Source organism: Gopherus evgoodei, chromosome 19, assembly GCF_007399415.2.
Source record: "Gopherus evgoodei ecotype Sinaloan lineage chromosome 19, rGopEvg1_v1.p, whole genome shotgun sequence".
NCBI classification, from domain to species: domain Eukaryota; kingdom Metazoa; phylum Chordata; order Testudines; family Testudinidae; genus Gopherus; species Gopherus evgoodei.
Window position 1 is genome coordinate 11,837,043 of NC_044340.1, and position 21,060 is coordinate 11,858,102.

A 21,060-nucleotide genomic window follows, 5' to 3' on the forward strand; every position below is an offset into this window, starting at 1 on the left:
GGGAAAAAAAAAAGTCATCTGGACAACTGGGCCTTTGTTATTCTCCTTGGAGAGGTCAAGGACTCAATGTGCCAAGAGACTGAACTCCTCTGAGTCCTAGCAATGGACCCAACAACAGAGCACAGTTGAGGCAATATGGGGGAGGCAGGTATTGGCAATGTCAGTTCCTGTGCTGCGGACAACAGGCTCCAAGGCTACTGATCCAGAACCTGTCACCTCTCCTTTTTTCTGGTATTGAAATGCATGCAGTGCCCAGGTTAAAGGGGTCAAGAATAATAGAACCAGAAGGGACCTCGAGAGATTAGTCTATAAGGTGCCACAGGACTCTCTGCTGCTTTGAAAGAAGACCTTTCCCCAAAGAATAGTTGAGGCAAGAGTTTATATTCACAACTGAAATTTCTGAATTTCCTCCAGCTGACAGCAGCCATCTTATGGAAATCACATCTGAGATGCCCATACCACGGGAGGCTGATACCAGAGATGACAGGCCATGTTCTAGATCCGCTGCGATCCCTGGTTTGGTCAGAATAAAAACTTTAAACCTTTAATATTTAAACAAAACTGTAAATATTGAATGTTTAGTTTAAAATATTAAAAGCCTGAAGTCCTTGCTTGTATTTTTATACCAGGATTATAGCAGGATGGAGACTCTTTAAAAGGGCTTTTAACATCAGCTTCCCATAAAATGCCAAGTCGCCAAGGTGGTCACTTTAACAGCAACACTGGCATTAGGTTTGTGAGGTTTAGATACTGCACCGATAGAAGCCATATAAGAACCTAGACCAAAGACTCCATGGTAGGACAAGTTTAACTGGCAGATGAGGTCCAGGTTTTTTTCCCCCGCCTCCTGGTGAGAAAGGTGGTTTTACAAAGAGCTGCCCCTGAGCTTGTCAATATTTGAAATAGAAAGCAGGGCGTGGCTATAAACACTCACAGGGGGTGAGTCTGAGATGGAGGGAGATTATCCATCCCTGCATCCACATAAAGGGCATATTTTGTTTCAGTGGAAGAGGGGTTACTGCTGGAAAGAGCCAAACCATTAAGTCAGATTCCTAATTCACATGCCTTCTAGAAAGTCAGACAAGTTCCTTTCCCCCTACTCCTTTCCTTCATTCTGCTTCTCTTTCTCCCGTTTGCTGGGGTTTCTTTAAGTAAAACATACTTGGTAATTGTTTAAAAGGGTTTTCCTCTGCAGCCTTTGAAACAGACCACACCTCCTCCCCATGTCTCAACTTAGCATTTCTTCCCTCTCTCTCCCACCCTCACTTCTCCCTCCTACTCTACACTATGTCCAGTCTTCTAGGGATGGAGGCTCTAGGGAACATGAGCCCTGATCATCCTCCAGGTGAAGGAGGGCAAGTGGCAGAATGTACATGTAGGAGAGCTGAGAGCCCTGGCACTCAGCACAAATGGCAGAGTTCTCCTTCAGGTTGTTTCGGTCAAAAATAGCACGCGTCTCTCTTTTGCAGTGCATAGTACTGAGATTTGTTCTGGGGCAGGAGGCTGGCACCTTCTGTTTAACTGAAAAGGGAATAAAACAGTGGGAGGAGGTTGGGACCTTTACATAGAAGTGAGAATTGTCTCTAGGAGGTGCTAAATGCCAGCAGTTCAGGGCTTAATCCTGGAAGGTGCTGAGCACTGTGCCCCCCATCCAGCAAAGCACTTGAGCACCTGCTTACTTTTAAAGCCCCACAAGCAACCCAGTGAAGCAGTACTGAATGGGGGAGGCAACCTAGTGACAAGGTGTGGAAAAAACTAATCTACTCAATGCTTTTTTTGCCTCTGTCTTCACAAACAATGTCAGCTCCCGGATTACTGCACTGAGCAACACAATACGGGGAGGAGGTGACCAGCCCTCTGTGGAGAAAGAAGTGGTTCAGGACTATTTAGAGAAGCTGGATGAGCACAAGTCCATGGGGCCGGATGCGCTGCATCCGAGGGTGCTAAAGGAGTTGGCGGATGTGATTGCAGAGCCATTGGCCATTATCTTTGAAAACTCATGGTGATCGAGGGAGGTCCTGGATGACTGGAAAAAGGCTAATGTAGCTCTCATCTTTAAAAAAGGGAAGAAGGAGGATCCAGGGAACTACAGGCCAGTCAGCCTCACCTCAGTCCCTGGGAAAAAAAAAAAAAAAAAAAAAAAAATCATGGAGCAGGTCCTCAAGGAATCAGTTTTGAAGCACTTCAAGGAGAGGAAAGTGATCTGGAACAGTCAGCATGGATTCACGAAGGGCAAGTCATGCCTGACCAACCCGATTGCCTTCTATGATGTGTTAACTGGCTCTGTGGATATGGGGAAAGCAGTAGATGTGATATACCTTGACTTTAGCAAAGCTTTTGATACCATCTCCCACAGTATTCTTGACAGCAAGTTAAAGAAGAATGGGCTGGATGATTGGACTATAAGGTGGATAGAAAGCTGGCTAGATCGTCGGATTCAGTGGGTAGTGATCAATGGCTCCATGTCTAGCTGGCAGCCGGTATCAAGCAGAGTGCACGAAGAGCCAATTTTGTTCAGTATCTTCATTAATGATCTGGAGGATGGCATGGATTGCACCCTCAGCAAGTTTGCAGATGACACGAAGGAGTGATATGCTGGAGGGTAGGGATAGGATACAGCGGGACCTAGACAAATTAGAGGATTGGGCCAAAAGAAATCTGATGAGGTTCAACAAGGACAAACGCAGAGTCCTGCATTTAGGATGGAAGAATCCCATGCATTGCTACAGACTAGGGACCGAGCGGCTAGGCAGCAGTTCTTCAGAAAAGGACCTAGGAGTTACAGGGGATGACAAGCTGGATACGAGTCAACAGTGTGCCCTTGTCGCCAAGATGACTAATGGTAATGCTCCTACTTATATAGCCCAAAATGCCAGCAGATGGAGGGACATGATCATTCCCCTCTATTCAGCATTGGTGAGGCCTCATCTGGAGTACTGTATCCAGTTTTGGGCCTCACACTACAAGAAGGATGTGGAAAAATTGGGGCTGGAGCAATAGGGGACTGGAGCACATGATTTATGAGGAGAGGCTGAGGGAACTGGAATTTAGTCTTCACAAGATAAGAATGAAGGAGGATTTGATAGCTGCTTTCAACTACCCAAAAGGGGGTTCCAAAGAGGATGGATCTAGACTGATCTCAGTGGCAGCAGATGACAGAACAAGGAGTAATGGTCTCAAGTTGCAGTGCGGGAGGTTTAGGTTGGATATTAGGAAAAACTTTTTCACTAGGAGGGTGGTGAAGCACTAGAATGGGTTGCCTAGGGAGGGGGTGGAATCTCCTTCCTTAGAAGTTTTTAAGGCCCAGCATGACAAAGCCCTGGTTGGGATGATTTAGTTAGGAACTGGTCCTGCTTTGAGCAGGGGGTTGGACTAGATGACCTCCTGAGGTCCCTTTCAACCCTGATATTCTATGATTCTTAAGCCCTTTTCTGGATTAAGCCCTTCATTCTCAACTTTATTTTAAAAATCACCACAAATAAGGGGAATAGGCAATCTGGCCATTTCCAACTCAACAGAAAACTTTTCCACCACAAGAATCCATAACATTAAGGACACACAAAGGGAGACATCTACACTGCAAAAAAACACTTGCAGAGGCAGCAAACCCCAGAGCCTGGGTTAATGAGTTAGGCCAGTGGTCCACAACCTTTTTCATCTGGTGGATGCCAGATGATGAGCTACCGAGGACCGTGGCCAGCAGAGAAGCACCCGCCAAAATGCCACTGAGAAGTGGCAACATCAAGAGGTGTCGCCGCCAAAAATCAGCAGCATTTTGGCAGCGACGCCTCTTGATGATGCTGCTTTTCGACAGTGACTCGTCTTGATGTTGCCACTTTTTGGTGGCATCTGGGCAGATTCTTGTCCACTCGCCAGTACACGGGTGCAGATAGATCCCCCGCCAGGCACCATGACGCCCGTGGGCACCACGTTGGGGACCACTGAGTTAGGCTAACCTAGAGAGGTAAAAAATAGCAGAGTTGATGCTCCCTCCACATGTTATAGAGCCCAAGCTGCAGCCTAAGCCAAAACTTCAACACTTACTTTTAGCTCCACAGCATAACCCCCTGCGAACCTGAGCCAGTTGACTCAGTCCCTGAGACTAGCTGCTGTGGTTTTGGGGTTTTTTTGTTTTTTTGCACAACACAGTCGTACTCTTAGCACACTTGTATGACAGTCCCTATCTCAGGGCCACCTGGCGCAAGAACCAACAGACAGCTCCTCCCACTAACTGACTTCCAGTGCCACATGCTTTTGATAAGTCGGCCCCAGATCCCACCAGCATCCCCACTTGACTGGCCCACTCTGAACCAACTGCTACAACCTGTCCCATTGGGTCCCTGTGGTACCCTGGCCTGACCCTGTGCCAACCAACCACCATACAAAGATGAGAGACAGGGAAACAAGGTTGAAGACCAGCCCAGATTGTGTCCCCCTCAGTCCTCTCTAGTTCCCCTGCTGCTTCCCTCCTTCCTGTGCTCCCTCAGCCTGGGGAGCCTGCTGTTGAGAGGGGTAGCTCAGTGCCGCTATGGGTAACCCTCAAAGCACCCTACAGGGGCAGGTGGAGGGAACAGTCTCTGGTCTCCGGCCCCTGCAGCACAGCAGAGGCAACCATGGCAGCAGCTTGGGGGGAGGAGAAAGGGAAAGGAAACATGGAGAGAGAATGGCTGACCCCATGTATGCATGGTGGTGGGGGGCGTTCATGGGGTGGTTGGCAGCAGCGGAAGGAGTATTTCATGGGCAGACGGGCTGTTATAATTTTGCCTGTCCTCAAGGGCACCAGTCAGGTTGGTGAGTGGAGACCGAACTGGGAACTTGTCTGTCCCACTACGGTGTCTGAACCTTCCCTCACAGCTCCCAGTGTCATGCCTGCCTGTCCCGTTAACTCCGGACCCACGGCCGCATGCTGCCAGACCCTTCCCCATAGTGCCCCATGGCGTCACAGTCTGACACAAAATAGCTGCGTTTGTCTTTGCCCAAACACAACTTTACCTTTTCGAATCGCAGGGGGCGTCCATCTTTATTCCACTTGACGAAGGTGACTGGCGGTTCTGCCTCCACCGGACAGCGGATGTAGCCATGTATCCCAATGGGAACATATAGGATGGGTGGCATGTTCACCACACGGGCGGGATCTGGGGGGAGTAATAGGAAGTTATTTTCAATCACTTTACCCTTCTTTTCCCTTCACATGAACAAAACTATACGCCGGGGTGGCCTGACCCCTGCTCACTAGCTGCATGCAGCTCTTTTACCGTTAAAGTGCAACTTGCAGAGCCCCCACGATCCCCCCATTCTCCGCCTACCAGCCAGGGGGTGAAGCTCAGGGCTTCTGCCCTGCGGCAGGATAGTGGGGCTAGGGGCTTCTGCCAGAGACAAGTAGTGCCTGCCGAGAGTGGGGGGGCTGCACACAATTTAAATGTTCAGCCCACCCCAACAGCTTGAGTCATGCCCCACTTCTTACCCTTAATGGCCCCTCCCTGCAACTCCCAGGTGTTAGCTCCCCGTGGAGAGGCAGCAGCAAACAGCAGGGAGGTGCTGCTGCTCTCTCTCTGCAGGGAGACGCAGCAGCAAAAGCAGTGGCTCTCCCTGCAGCTCCCAGCTGTTGGCCACTGCTTCTCTCCATGGCTGCTGTTCCCAGCAGCTGTCATGCAGGGAGGGGACCCAGCGGCACCATGTGACCAAGCAGGGCCAGCAAACCTTGGCAAAAGTCTGAGGTGGCATGTGCCCCCCCCTCCCCATGTCGTCTCTGGCTCCTACCCAGCAGAGAGGGAGGTCTCAGGGCTTCAGCCCCATAGGGCGTGCCTCCTGCAGGGCTGAAGCCCAAAGCCCCAGCAGGTACACCCCAGTTCTCAAACTTTTCAAGATTGTCGTACGCAGCTCAGAGGGTCGGTAATTTTGGCCACCTCGCTATACGCTCTTTTCACTGTACTCTGGTTTAGAAGGGTCAACGTCATTGTTATAATGGAGTGCAAAGCCTAAACACTAACTCTGCCGCATCCATTACCCCCTGGCCCTGGAAGACCATTATCCTTATAGTCCCATTATCCTCTTCGAATCCATTAAAAATATTTAGAATTTCTATTGAGCCTTACGTACTCAAAGCATTTCACTTTGACCTCCCTACCCTAAGCTGCAGGCCCATGTACAATGACTTAAAAGAAAACTACACATGCAACATAATTACAAGTGTCTGCACAGCACTATTAAAACACTCCCTCTCCTGCAAAATCTAAGCTCCTTCTCACTAAACCTCAACCACTCAGGCTTTGCAGCTCAGTACACTGTTGGATCGAGGAAGTCCTACCATCAAGGGCACTCCCTTGAGAACACAGGAAGCTAAACACACACAGGGCATAGTAGCAGTGTGGGTAGTCCAGCTAGAGGTGGCATGCAAAGGAAACAAAAACAAAACAAAAGACAACCCAGGCTTATGCCCTATTTTGCTTCTTCGTGTCAAATCACAGCAACAATTAATTCAAAGCCAACAGCTAACTAGTGACTCCAATGTTTTAACAGAGGTGGTGAGCCAAGCTGGGAACCGCAGGTTGTCTGACCCCCATCTCTGCTCACCATAGTGAAGGGATAGGCACTTACACCATTCATTCCACAGATCCACAAAAACCATGCTACTTGAAAACAGCTAGTGAAGGAAATACACAAGAGCTGAAAGAGAAAGTAAAGAGAGCCCACTGCTGAAAACCACTGGGAAAGGAGGAGAAAAGGGGGAACAGCCAGGAAGCCCCTATTTGAGGGGGGTAAAGAGAGGGGGAAGATCCGAGCACTATTAAAATGAAAGCACCTGGAAGGAAAAGATGTTCCCCTTGAAAAGATGAGACAGCAAAGGGCACACATGTTCTTCCCCAATGTCAAAGTACCATCCCCAGCTGCTACCTAGCTATTTATAACTCCCACCCATAGTATCTGCATATGAAATCAAATCCCCCCACCCCTTCTCCTTTTGCTGATCTAGCAACCCAATCACTTGCTTAGTTTCCAGTTCCCCAAACATTATATAGAGAGTAAAAGTGTTAGGTGTCAGTAATTCCCCAAGACAAGCACAGAGTGATGGGACAACTCTGCCATTGTCAGGAAGGAAGGGGGGAGGGATAGCTCAGTGGTTTGAGCATTGGCCTGCTAAACCCAGAGTTGTGAGTTCAGTCCTTGAGGGGGCCACCTAGGGATCTCGGGCAAAATCAGTACTTGGTCCTGCTAGTGAAGGCAGGGGGCTGGACTCGATGACCCTTTGGGGTCCCTTCCAGTTCTAGGAGCTGGGTATATCTCCATTACTATATATTATAGTACAAGACTGGTGGGAACATGAACAAGTCAACAGGGAAGAATTAATCCTTGTTAGTTGGGATTTGGGGTGGAGGTTGTTTGTTTCCTTCCATCCCCACCTCCAGATTTGATGGCTGGCTAGTAAGGGAAAAAACAAAAACAAGAAAACTGCAGATATTAAAGGCTGGAAACTAAATTATTAAAATCCACATTATTGCTTTTTGGCCGTGTCCTGGGGCCATTCAGCACTGATATTTGTAGGAATCCAGGTGCACATATTTGGAGCAGGGGAATATGGGACTGCTGAAGGTGTTTTTATTCCACAGGCTCACTGGCTGACATTTTTAACTCTAATCACTCTCTCCAAACTGCTAATATCCAGCCAGGAGCTACCAAGGTCATGTGATTGTGGCAGTGGCATTGTAACCCAGATTGAAAGTAGTTTATCATATGCAACTTGCTTTATCCCCCCTTAGTTTAACATCAAGTCTTAGGAAACGTAATCAACAAGACTGGACAGCTCAAGGGATCAGTAATGGCCTACAGAGCCTTTCACTTCTAGGTGACTGGCTGAAATCCAGCCTAGTTCAGTAACCACCAAAAGCTGTACCATCTGATGGTGGCTTGTGTGAAACAAGTTATGGTTTCAGTCTAAAGTCTAACAGAAAAGTGATCATCACAATAATTGCCCACCCACTCCTCTTGTGGAGGAATCTTAGCAGAGAGACCAAGGACTTAATGGGCCCTGGAGACCAAATTCCCCAACTACTCTCACCACCAGTCTTAAAGTTGATCCTTCCAGACGAGAGAGATGAAGCGCCCTGACTCAACAGCATATGGGAAGTTTGTGCTAACACTGCCCCAGCACTGCTAGGTAAGGAGGAAGAGGACTGCATTCTCCAAGGCTGCCAATCAGGCACCTGTCACCAGTGCTAAATTTATTCCAAAAAGTAGTTCTCTTTTAAAGGAAGAAAGTTGACCCATGTGAAAATGAGGCACTCTTGCTCACAGAGCATTAGCAAAGATCCCAGAACAAGGATAAAAGCAGGTGTTTATTCCAACCAAGGAACTGGATTATTGCAAAGGGGCGCCGAGCACGCCTTGTAGCTTTAAGTGACAAAGTATAAGAGTCCCTCTCCACATCTCCAGGACTCAGGTGAAAGAAAAACATGTGCAAACCCCATCTTTGTATGCCTGCTCTCCATGGCGGTTTCTGATGGTTATGAGACCTGAAGTGAGCTTTGGATCAGTGGCAGGATAGATTTGATGTTGTGAAGGAATATACCCTCCCAAAAGCAGAGGTCTGTCTAAATGCCTCTGTAAGCAGTTCCTAAACTTGCATCCTTTTGAACAGGACACTTTGTGGGGACAGTTCCCTGGCTCTGAACTTTGCTTCTCTGTGAGTTCATATAAGAGAAGGAACTGGCTTCTTATGTCTCCCAGCTCCTTAATGTACGTTTATTAATGATCCATCCATAGCCTGAGTCTATTGGCCTTCAAGAGGAAGCTTCAGGCCAATGGGTTTGTTCAGACCTTTGCCTCCCCTTATAAAATCAAATGCTACAGTCTTCTGTAGTAACAGGCCAAATCAACACAACAGAACTTAGCTCTTCTATAGCACTTTTCATCGGTGCATCTGAAAACAGTTCATACGGGAGGTTTACTGATGGGGAAAATGAGGCACAGAGAGGTGAATTGACTTGCCCAAGGACAACCAGCATGCTAGGGAATAGCAACCACGTCACCTGAGTGCCAGGCCAGTGCTCCATCTACTAGGCTACACTGCCTCCAACATCACTCTTGTAAGCAACAGCCATTTGGACCCTTATCACAGAACGCTGTAGGAGGGGAGGCATGTTAAAAGTGAAGACACATTCCTTTCAGAGTCTGTCTCTCCAATTTATTTAGATCAGTTACTGCTTTGTATTTCATGTTTCCAGGATGCCAACACACCCGGAAGACAAGGCAGCATTAACAGGTTTTTATAATTATGCATAAAAATATAATCACACACACTTGATATGATGTGTCATGGCCCTACTTCCCACACAGAACAAGACAGAATACAACTGATAATCAAGACACTATTATTAGCATTCACAGCCATCAGCAGTCAAGTCTGATACTCTGGCTGGCGTTTGAAAGGCTGGAGAGTTTGGAACAAATAGTAATCTTTGCACCTAGACACATTAAAAAGGAGCGCAATCCCATCCATCAATTTTAGGCATTTCAGTAATGCTCTTCACCGTCATATCTGACACCAGCAAATTAGATCTACATACCACAGCCCAAGACAGACAGTCACAGTGGTTCTATACACTCCTCTCCCCCATATAGCAATGTCCCAGATCACAGCTAGATTGCACAAGGTGCAGTCATTTATGCCAGCACAGAGTGGGTGCAATCTCTAACTTTCTAATCTAGCACTACTTTATCCCCACTTTGCAGCGGGGTATGTGCCTGGACAAGATGCAGGACAGTGGTGAATCAGGACACGAGGACGCTGCATGGAAGGTTTGGGGTATTTCATATGTGAACGTATGCTAGCATTTCCTTGACTTTGGTTCTGGTGGAAAAACTCTGGAATAAAGATGGGTCGAATGTTATGCTTCAGAGCAAGGTGTTTGGAAAGTGTCTTGTACATTGTGGGTGCCAATACAGGGGATGGGTACCTAGGCAAGGAAGGAATCCTACCCATGCTGCCTGGCATTAAGCTGTTAGCTGGGAGTAGGGTATTCATCTTCCTCTGAAATATCAGCTATTGACAGCATGCTGTACTTGATGCATCAACTGTCTGATTCATTACGGCAAATGCCAGGTACCATTGCATTAAACAAAGTAATGAACCCACACACTCTGCCAGCCGGCCTAGTCTCATCAGACCCAATAATCTATTGTGATTTTACTCCCCTCCACCTCACTCCATATGTTGCCTTCACATCACAGTAACCCGAAAAGTTACACTGGGATAGCACAATGAATGCCTCTAGGCAGGATTACGACAATGACATTATCTAAACCATCTTCTTCCCATAGCAGAAATGGCCCATAGATCCCTCAGACCTCCCTGCCCCTCCATCTCCACTCACACTGCACTGTCAGGTAGGCAGAGGCTGACGGTGAGCGGCCAAGGCTGTTGCTAGGAATGCAAGTGTATTTCCCAGTATCGTCTGATTTGACACGGAAGATGATCAGCGTCCCATCAATCAGGATCCGGACCCTCAGTTTCAGGTCACTGCACGGGGTGAGAGAACAGAAGGGAAAAGGAGGAATGAGGAGACAGTACTGGGTTCCCCTCACAGAGAGAGGGGAGCAGCTCTCGGAGCCGGCCGCAGGGAGCAGTCAGGGAAACCTCAAGGGCAGCAGTGAAATGCCCGGATAGGTGCATTGGCCCAGGGTGGGGGCAGAAGCGCATTGCTGGAAGAGTATCCCGATTCCCTGGGGGACGCAAGGATCTCTGGAACAGCAGACCCCTTCCTTTACTGAGAGATAGAGAGAACGGCTCTGCAACAAGAGGCACTCCTCCTAGCACGGGCCAAGAGCCAAGCTTACTTCTTGAAGTAGACGTTCTCCTCCTCCCAGTACCAGGTGTAGGTCATGTTCCCCGGATAAGCCTCGGCCTGGCAGGTGAACAGGGCATCCTGGGAGATGTTGACGGTGATGTTCTCTGGAGGGGAAACGATGAAGGGGGGTCCTGAAGGAGAGCACGAGAAAACCAGTTACCTCAGCCGCCAAAAAGCTCAGGCTATGAACAGCCTCTCAGGGAAGAGGCAGCATCTCTCCCCTTAGCACATAAGGTCCAGACACCTGCAAGCACTTCTGTGTATTCAACTGGCCTGGCTCCCACAAGACGGGCCTTCAGCCCAGAGCCTCTGCCAAAACACAACTAGATTAGGGATAAAGCTCTTTGCACTGGGGCAATTCTGATGAGCCAAGGCCTCCTGGAAGAGAGGGATTAATGGGTGCCCAGCACTACCCTAGGAAAGGGCTCTGTCCCTTTAAAGGCACGCAGGGAGTGCTGTCAGAGGATCATACAGACGCAACAGAAAGGGGGGTAGTGGGGACCGGAACAGGGTTAGACTCCAGAGCAGCAGAAGCTCTGACCTTGGTCTAGATGAGAGGACAGAGCTTCCAGCTAGCTAGTCTCCGGTGTCTCCCCCCAGACTCCTCGCCAAAGGGCAGTTTTAATCAGTGCCATGGGAAGAGCTCAGCCCATGAAACAGACGCTCAATATTCAGTCTCTGAGATCCCCCTCGGCAGGGAAGAGGAGAAGGAACGGAAGTGGGGAGGGGATGGGAGGGGGCGGCAGCAGGGAATACAGACAGCTTAACAAAGCACGCTCTGTCAATGTCATCCAGGCTGGCACCCATCCTGCTGCTGTTGCCAGACCAACCACACTAACACAACATGCACTGCACCCTCTGTTAACCTCTCCATCCACTGTGTTCACCCCCAAGCTGTCTCCTCTCCTCCAACCTCTTTCCAGGAACCAGCACAGTGGTTTTTAACACCACCTGTGATGAGAGATGGTTACTCAGTAGCAAGGTCCAGCAATCAGGGGTATGGTAGCACATGCTTTTCTAGTGGTTAAAGCAAGGAGGACTGGGAACCAAGTTTCATAATTTCATTTCCAGCTTTGCCACTGGCTTCCTAGTTGACCTTCAGCAAGTCACTTCATCTCAGATTCCTTCCTTAAAAAAAGCACACAGGAGTGCAGCAGCAACCTGCCTGGAACACTGTGTGGATTAGTCAGTTAATGTCTGCAAAGTGCTTTGAAGATGGGAAATAGCATACAAGTACAGAGCATTATTAAGTGCTTCAATAGGTGTGAAATGCTAAGCTCCCTTATCTTGCAGCAGAAATTGACCAAATAAGAGATTTATACAGAGAGAGGAAGCAGGCCTGCAATGAGGATGAGACCCAGCAGGTGTCATTTTTATTCTGCACAGCATTTTCTGGTGTTTTGCAAGTCTTCCCACACTTCTTTAAAAAAAAATAATCAGAACCTCTCTGTTAATCGGGACAGCTGCTTAATCAAAGAGACAGGCCCTCCGCCGTGGTGCTCCAATTAAGCGGATTTTGCTATAGTATAAATGGGATGCAGAACCATTAGGTGTTAACACAGCAGATGTATGCCCCGCATGCGCATGCATTCACACACACAAAGTCTGAAAGGGGCTCTGGGCTCCTCCGGGGTGACAGCCCGATCCAGTTCTTAATAAAAAGGGGTGTAGACCCATCGCAGAAGTGATTAATGTAGAGTCCCACAATGCCACATCCCCCACAGACCAGGGATTCACAGACTGAAACAGGGGCTCACAAACATTTTCATCCTGTGGCTCACAGCTTAAAGGAGATTGTCTAGTGGATGTCTGAGCAGTGACTTTACGTGGGAGTGGTTCATCTCCCTCCCCGGCAATCACGTGGCATCCCTGTGGCAATTGCTTCTGGAAACAAAGTATTTATGTATGTTTAGCTTCTTCTAATGCAATTTTAACAGCTGCGAATGAGAAGCCAGCACATGACCAGCTAGCTCAGCACAGACCTCCAGCAAGTGCTCCATAGACCACAGTATCAGCAGAACTAATCCAGATGGCAGCATGAAGCCACTGTCAACACTTGGAAGCCTGACTGACCATGTTACACAAAGCTTTAAAGGCAAAGTGGAGGGCACTGCCTGCTTCCCCATAAACAATGGGGTTTTAGATGCTTTAGGGTACAATTAGAGCCATTTCACACTTCCCCTCAAAAAAAATAACTCCCCCCATAAATAAAACCAAATGACAGATGATCAAGAGCTGCAGGTGTGTCATGCAGTTTCTGGACAAGTTGTGGGTTGCCACCAAAACAAGCACTTGTGGGACAGTCCTGACGTGGACACCATCAAACCTGGTAGAGTCAGCTTTGTATCATGTTGAGTATGGTTCTTAGGACATTCCTATCATCACCTCCTCCACCACATAGCATTTCTCAGCCATAGGCCTGAAAGCAGTTTAGAAAAGCAGGCAAGTATCATTATCCCCATTACATAAGCAGGGAAACTGAGGCACGAGGAGGTGCTGTGACTTTCCCCAAGATCACATAGGGTGTCAGTGATAGAACCAGAACCACAGTCTCTTGGGTGTTCAGTCTGGAACCTTATTGACTTCAACACATCACCTCCCAAAACGAGTTTGGGGCAGACAAATGTCACACTGTGCCACGGAACAGCCCTCTCTAAGCACAGTATATAGTTCAGAGGACGTCTGCTGAGCAAAGGGAGGGAAGACACAGGTATATGCAATCTCAGACAAATCAGCATGAGATATGTCCCTCAATGCTCAGGACAGGTCCTGCTATCACTAGACTCTTGCGTATATTGTAGGATGCTGCATCAGCCCTCACTTCACATTCCTTGCTTTGGTCAGTTGAGCTGGCAGCCTGTAATGTTATTTAAACATCTGGGGTTTAGGCTTATTTTCCTTGCTTATTTATTGATGGTATTTTTAATGGATGGCTGGGAGGAGGCCACGTCTCTCTCGCAAGAGGCTGCACAGGCCGGAAAACGGGCCAGGTCAGTTCCTATACCAGAGCTGCATACTCCCCTCACAGCCCTTTAGCAGGAGATGCTGCATAAGCTTCTCACTCAATACACCAGTCTGTACAACATATGCCTTATTTTATACAGGCCTAGACAGCAGAGAAGAGGCTATCATTTATCATGTGTATGTACCGCACCTAGCGTAATGAGGCCCAAGCTGTCTGAGAAATACAAATGTTTAATATAGTGGACTGCATAGGATGATAAATAAATAAAAAATAAATAATACTGCCTAAGCTCTTACATAGCACTTTTCCCCAGCAGAGCTCAAAACTTTTGGCATTTCCATGGAGCTTTAAGCTTAGGATCTCTAAGCGCTTTACAAACATTAACTCAAAGCTTCATAACCCCAAAGTGAGGTAAAAACTCCCAGTTTCATAGACAGCGAAGTTGAGAAAGAGTGACTCGCACTTGTTAGCAACAGAACCTGGAATAAAACCCAGAATTCCTGACTCCCAATCCCCTGCTCTAACCACTAGCTCATGCCGCTGTACATTGGATCACATGGAATACCCCTAAAAGACTGATGCAAAGCCAAGAACACAACCCTGCTTTCCTACTGGCTGCTATATTTGTCTTCAGCTTCAAGGGGAAAAAAAATGTTGTATGCTGTCACCAGAATCTCTATCTGTATCAGCCACAGGCAGCTGAACGCAATCATTTTTCCCCACAGCATATGTGAGCAATGCTGATGGATGGGCTTTCCCTGGCAGCATGTGACCAGCTGGTTTAAACTCCCATCATTCCTGTAGCCAGTCAGTAACTGACAAGGCTCTCAATGCCAATTCTAAGGGCTCTCCGTTCTCTGCCCAGCTTTCCGGAGATGCTCTCATTGCAAGGCTAAGCATGGCTGAAGCGCAGGGCTTGGAATCCCCCAAGGAGCTTCCCATGAGAGGAATTACCTTGTACAAGCAGGCGAGTAGTGTGCATAGCCTCCCCTTGGATGCTGTAAGCCCGGCAAGTGTATGCGCCTCTGTCTTCCCGACTGACCGACATGACAGTCAAACTCCCATCGCTCACCTGGACCAAGAACAAGGGAGATTTCAGCGCACAAGAGCACTCATGCTAACGCTCACCCACCTCACACCCCTATCCTAGAGCCTCACAATGGTGCACTAATCCACACAGTCACCCATTCCCAGGCTGGCGTGCACACACTCACTGTTGGCTGTTCAGGATTTTCTCTTTTGAATTTCCCTGCCTTCAGCCATGCACGGGTGATGAGAGATTGTGGGAGGCCAGGACTGAATAAGGACTGGGCTAAGGTCCATTGATAGAGCATAGGTAGGGACCAAAGGTATCTGCGTGGCAGGCTCCCCTCTCCCCAGGCCATTTGAACAGCTGATCTCTCCATTGCCTTGCACATGTTCAGAGCAGGTTTTCTGACCCCATGGTACTGAGTCCTTTCCATCCGCCAAGCCAATGTCATGCTGTCGCAGTGACGAATTATAAGCCTGCCGCTGCCCTGGCCAAGGGACTACGCCGACTAGAACACATCTGTCGGCCTTTCCATCCAGATACCCGGAAAACACTTCACAAAGGGGGACTACTCATTACCCCCTTGTCACTGCTAGGGCAACTGGGGTCCAGTGACTTGCTCAAGGTCACATAGTGATGCAGACCCAATTGGGAACCCAGCCTGACTCCCAGCCCCCTTCCCTAACCAGAGGGCCACGCTGTCTCCCAGGAAGGCTGGTCTCTCCTTCCCAGAGGTGATCTCCTTAAGGCCAGGTTTGGGTGCATTGGCAAGGTAGTGCTGAGGAGGAGCCTAGATAGCCCTGCCTGTGCTGTGCTGGTCCAGTGGATAACGGCACTTCTGCCTCCAGGGCTGCCGGCGTGATACTTTTCACTAAACCTTAAGGGGCCAAGTTCTCTGCAGGTGTAACTCCACCAACTCCATTGCAGAGAATCTGGCCCAACAACTCCATGCCTTACTTTTATACAGGGACTCAAGTTGCTGTAAGCCAGTCACAGACTCCTTCCCTGGCAGGGCTGAGACACGAAACCAAGACATCATCATCTGCGGCTGCTGCTTGGCGCCCACTACCACCAACTGCATGCTCCTCAGTTTGTGCAGCAGCTTCCTTTCCTCTTCCTCCTCCTCCCCTCCATGTCAGGAGTGGGGGCTGCTCAAGCCCTCCAGCGATTCATGTCCATTACCGCTGGCAGGTGAGAGATTGCCTAGCGAGGAACTGCCAGCGCTCAGCTGGGGAGGAGATGTGTAATGGTCATCCCCTACCATCCCCATTTCAATTTCCCCCTCCTTTCTTCCTCCAGGCAGGCACATTAGCAGAAACCAGTCCCACAGGGGCTGTGGTGCAATCGACAGTGTTGTACAGAGCCATTATCAAACCTGCTCAATTTCCCCATCCTCTGCTTAGCATGGCTGGGCTCCTGCCTCTGATGGCATCAAGGGCTGGAGAGGTGGGGGAAGGGCACAGCTCCTCACTCCAGGCACTGGGCAAGCGGCAGAGAAAGGATACAGCTTCCGCTATGCAGAAGGATGGGAGGGAAGCAACCCAGAGGTAACGAACCCCTCCACCACAGCGAGAGCCTCATCCCACTGCCATCTGCCCCCCCTCCCCGACACTCACTCTGCCTCATCCTTCTATTTCAATTAGTAACAAATTATTGCTAATGACTCTCATTAGTGCCTGCGCTGATTCCAATGCTCGATTTGCCAATTACAGCTGTATGGAATCCCTGGCTGGGCTGAGGATCAGAGGCTTCCGAGGACATCCAGAGACTCTCTTAAGGGCTGGGACTGACACAGGAGGGGACAAATCTTCCTAGTTGACCCTGTTAAGTCACGGGATCCCCAGTGCAGCAATCCCAAGGGAATGCCTTCCACGTGTGCCTGCCAGCACTCCCCTCCCCACAACACCCCACACACACATCCCTCCCTCAACAGAAAGATTTCCAGCACTGGTAATGAGAGGAAGAAAACTCATGTCGAATCCACAGACTATATGAGCCAGATCTGCTCCCTCTGAACCCAACAGGTTTGGCCTGTGCCTCTCATACACAGCCACAGCGTCCAGGGCTGGGATAGGCCTAGAAGTGCCTGGGTTTCAGACCGAAGCTGTGGCATCCACAGCTACCGTTCAGGATGGCCCATCCCTTCCCTCGGTGCAGGTTCTGATGGGACCCGGAGCTCCTGCCAGCAAGGTTCTTGCATCCCTACATGTAGGTAAGAACCACTGCCAGCCCAGGAAGGAAAAGCCACCGAGCAGCACTGATAGGTACAGAGAGGGGACAAGATGAAGCAACTACATAGTCAAGACTGCGGGGCAGGAATACTGCCCCCAGCATGGGGCGGATGAGCAGGGAGAGGCGAGCGGAGGATTCACTGACTGGTACTCTAACATTTCAACACACTCTGGATTTCAAACCCACATTTTATAGAGAACTGGAAGACAAAAAGGGGAGGGGGAAGGGGAGACTGAGCAAACTGAACAGATGGACATGTGGAGATGCACAAATAGATAGCTGGATCAAGCATTTGCCTGGTCCCAGCCAGCTCCTCCATTCCAGATAAAGTAAGAGTGAAGGGCTTGGCTCTCCTCCCTCCCATACCAGGCTGCAATTCCAGGGAGTTACTCCTGAGTCACATCAGGGGAAAGCAGGTGAAGAATCAGTCTGGGAGTTTATAGCAACTGAGGGCTTCCAAAGCCGCTTTTCAGAACCTCCTGTAATCCCATCCTGGGAGAAGGAAACCTGAGCAGCTCCCACAGGCTGCATTCAGGAAGGCGTCTCATCAACAGAGAAAACCTTCTCTGAGAGGCACGGGAGCTCTCTGGGGGCCTGGCACCTTCGCATGGGTTAAGTGTAGCCAGAAGGAAGATGTAATAAAACAGATGGGGGAGGGGGTGGAAACAAGATTGGAAAAGCAGTTGCCTGTATGGCAACCAGGCCTAGCAGGCTCTGGGCACAACTGCTGCTCCCCAGCCTTCATGGCAGTGACAGGCCAGAGGAAGGAAAGTCAAGGCTTTTTGATGCTACCTGCAGTTCACAGACAGGAGAAACTGAATCTCAAAAGGCAACCAAGAAACAGACTGTGGAGGGAGGGGGAGTGCTGAGGCAGCAAGTAAAGCTCCAGAAACACCAGCTGCTTCAGCAACATCCATACTGCTCTTTAAGAAACCCTGATTGTGCCACCTCCTGTGGTCCTCTATACACCTGGAGCCCAATCCGACCCTGAGAGCACCTCTCGTGAGACCAGGGGCAGCTGCTCCCTCAGCGCCATGGGCTATTGTTTGATACTAGCCAGAAATCTGATATATGAAGGAGCTTCCTCTCCATTGAGGCTGAGACTCTGCAACTCCGTGCAGTGGTGACACGCCAGGCTCTCCCACCACAGGGGTCAAGGTTAAGCATTTACAGCAGCTGACCAGGCCAAGCACTTACCTGGTATTTCTCACTGGCACCTAAGAGGTTCCCTTCTCTCAGCCAGGTGACAATAGGTTTGGGGTTCCCGAAAGCCATGCAGGTCAGGGTGACGCTGCTGCCCTCCTTCGCTTCTACGTACTGAGGGGGTGTTTCCGTGAAGGTGGGGGGAGCTGCAGGGGAGACACAGAGAGGCAATGCTGCATTCAGCAGAAAAACACCATCAATCCATCCTGACCGCTTGCTACACGCCGGGCCACATGGGATGGTCCACCTGCACATGCCCTTCCTGGAGTGCAGACCGACAGCAGCCAACAGCCATGTACCGAACACTTGGAACAAATCATTCGACTGAAGCCAAAGACAGCAGTAAGCAATACAGTTGCATACATGGTCTTTAGTCATTTACCCCAGCTGGAAAGACGTTCAGAATAGAAATCAGAAGCTGACCATGAGTCACCTGTCCTCATTAAACAGCCACTTTTAGCAGGTCCCTAGCTCCCTCCACCAGAGGATAGCAGCACACAGCAAACAGCGAGGCCAACCACTTTAAAAAAATGCCCACCAATTTGAGATGCCTCTGTTTATAGTTAAGGCTGGTGTTCGAAGGTGCTGAGTACCTGCAGCTCCCTCCCGCTGACTTCTGCTGGATTGGGGGCGGGGAGGGAGTTCAGCCCTTCTGGGCATCACCCCAGGGGAGGGACACTGAATACCCAGAAACTGAGGCTACCCTTGAAAGCACTGGCCTAACCAATTAAGTCTCACAACTCTCCTGTGAAGTACACAACTGAGGTACAGAGAGGTAAAGTGACCGGCTCCAGGTCACACAGCTATGGTTGAGTGCCAGAGCCCCAGCTCTCTCCTCCCACTCTGGGTGCTCCCCCATTTACAGTTCCAAGTTACTTCCCCCCTATTTGCATTAAGTTGTTATTGTCACAACACATGAAAACACTGCACTGCAGAGAGAGAGAGACTCCTTCCGATTCAAGAGGCTGGCAGTATTACAGCACGCCCCTAATTATCAGGCACAGTTAAATCCCACTTTCTAGGAAGATATGTTGGCAATTTAATCTAAGCTGAAAACAAGTATATGTGGTTTCCCCCCTCCCATGACTATTTTTTCCTAAGAAAACTAAGTGAGCTAATGTGCTCCAGAAGCACTAAAGCCCTCCCTCTAAAAGCAATTCTGTTTATACTGTATGGCTGGGCCTAGAGGATTGAGATAATTATTTCTGTTATTAAACCCCTGCGTGCTCAGCACTGTATGAAATACAGAGAAACAAGTTCTGTGGGACAGGGAGCATGCAGCCAACACAAGGCTATGGGGCACGCAGACAGGCTGTCTTTGAGGAAAGCTTGCGGGAATAATGGCCACAGGTTCTCTTGGAAACAGACAGCAAGGGAGAGGAAGGGGTCACCTTCACCTGCAGCTTTCCAGGGCTCACCACACTTCACTCCTGAATGGGGAGGATGCCATAGGAACTAGCCATACAAGGGGACAGAAGGAATTAGCCCGTGCCATGAGAAGGGGGCATGTATTCCTCCCAACTAGCCTCCACTCCATGCTGGGCCACCATCGGCACCTGTCACAAGGGAGAGGAAGCAGCAGCTGAGCTGGTCCTGTGGCAGATGCTGTGGACCGCAGCACCTTCTCCCACCTATGCAGCTTCCAAGAACTATTCGCAGCTGAGGCCAAGTGCGGGCCCCACTCAGGCGCATCCCCCGCCTGTCCTAGCACATATCAAGCCATCAGGGAAGCACATATCACCTGCCCTGCCCCACATAGGTCTCCACAGACAGGCACATCAGCATCCAAAGACACTCACACCCCAACACACACACCGCCTGTGTTCCACTCCTCCACCTTGCCCTCCAGTGGGGCACAGGGGGGTGGGGGGAGGGAAGAGTCTCCAAAGCTGTAGGGTGCAGGAGGTAAACCCCCTCCCCTCCCCAAAGGCTACAGCCACAGCCAGCCCTCCTACACACAGGGGAAAGAGCACCAGGCTCCACTTCCCTAGCACTGACATGTGCTTTTCAACCTCCACTCCTTATGGGCCCTTCCAAAGACTCTGATTATTAAGTATTGGGGGCAGGGGAGGGAGGAGACACTGTTTTGATTAAAGTTCCATCCTGTTTGGATCATCTGCTTCCCGGTGACTCAGTCTGACTTGCTCGAGTTAATAACCGAGTCAATCTCAAACCCACTAGGATCCTGGGCTGCTCCCTAATGAGGCTCAGGACACATCCCTGCCTATCTTCAAAACTTGCTCTGCTTCCTGACCCAACCCAAGCAATCAGACTGCAGATGTGCAGAGGGAGGAGAGCTGCTCCACAAGACACTGGGGTTGGCGGGGGGGGGGGGGAGGGAGAATAACTTGAAGAAAAGGAAAACATAGGGATAAGTATCATCTGATCGTCCTGATCTATCAGGCTGTGGAACAGACTCCTCGAGGGAAGCAGATTGGACAAAGCACTAGAGAATGGATTGGAGGGAGCGACCTTGCATCAGCCCAGGACAGCATGATCTCATCTACAAAGTGTGCCAGTGACTAGCCGAGATCCACAGGGAGGGACCTCCCAGCCCTCCCGATGAAGTGGGGGTGGGGAAGAGACCATTCTCTAGGCTCAGTCGTGGGTACTTACACACGACACTTAATCCCGATCTGGAGGAAGGCATTACTCTTTGCCAAGGTACAGGCAAATTAGACTGGGGGCCTAAGGGGGATAGGAAAATTCCAGCCATAGTCCGAACATCCTGGGTTGAGCAAAAGGACCTTACATCCATGCTCTTGGATCTGCACTCAAACTAATGT

At 49.6% G+C, this 21,060-nt stretch overlaps 1 protein-coding gene across 6 annotated transcripts in view; it reads right to left on the minus strand.

The window, feature by feature from the left end:
- The window catches only part of IGSF9B (immunoglobulin superfamily member 9B), a 96,554-nt gene that overhangs the window by 37,340 nt on the left and 38,154 nt on the right, over positions 1-21,060 (minus strand). For all 6 annotated transcript variants that reach the window (XM_030538491.1, XM_030538495.1, XM_030538490.1 and 3 more), the window contains exons 4-8: positions 18,269-18,420; positions 14,764-14,881; positions 10,834-10,975; positions 10,371-10,516; positions 4,993-5,135 (exon numbers count right to left, since the gene is read on the minus strand). In XM_030538491.1, coding sequence (XP_030394351.1) covers positions 4,993-5,135; positions 10,371-10,516; positions 10,834-10,975; positions 14,764-14,881; positions 18,269-18,420 — 701 coding nt within the window. The remainder of the gene's footprint in view (positions 1-4,992; positions 5,136-10,370; positions 10,517-10,833; positions 10,976-14,763; positions 14,882-18,268; positions 18,421-21,060) is intronic.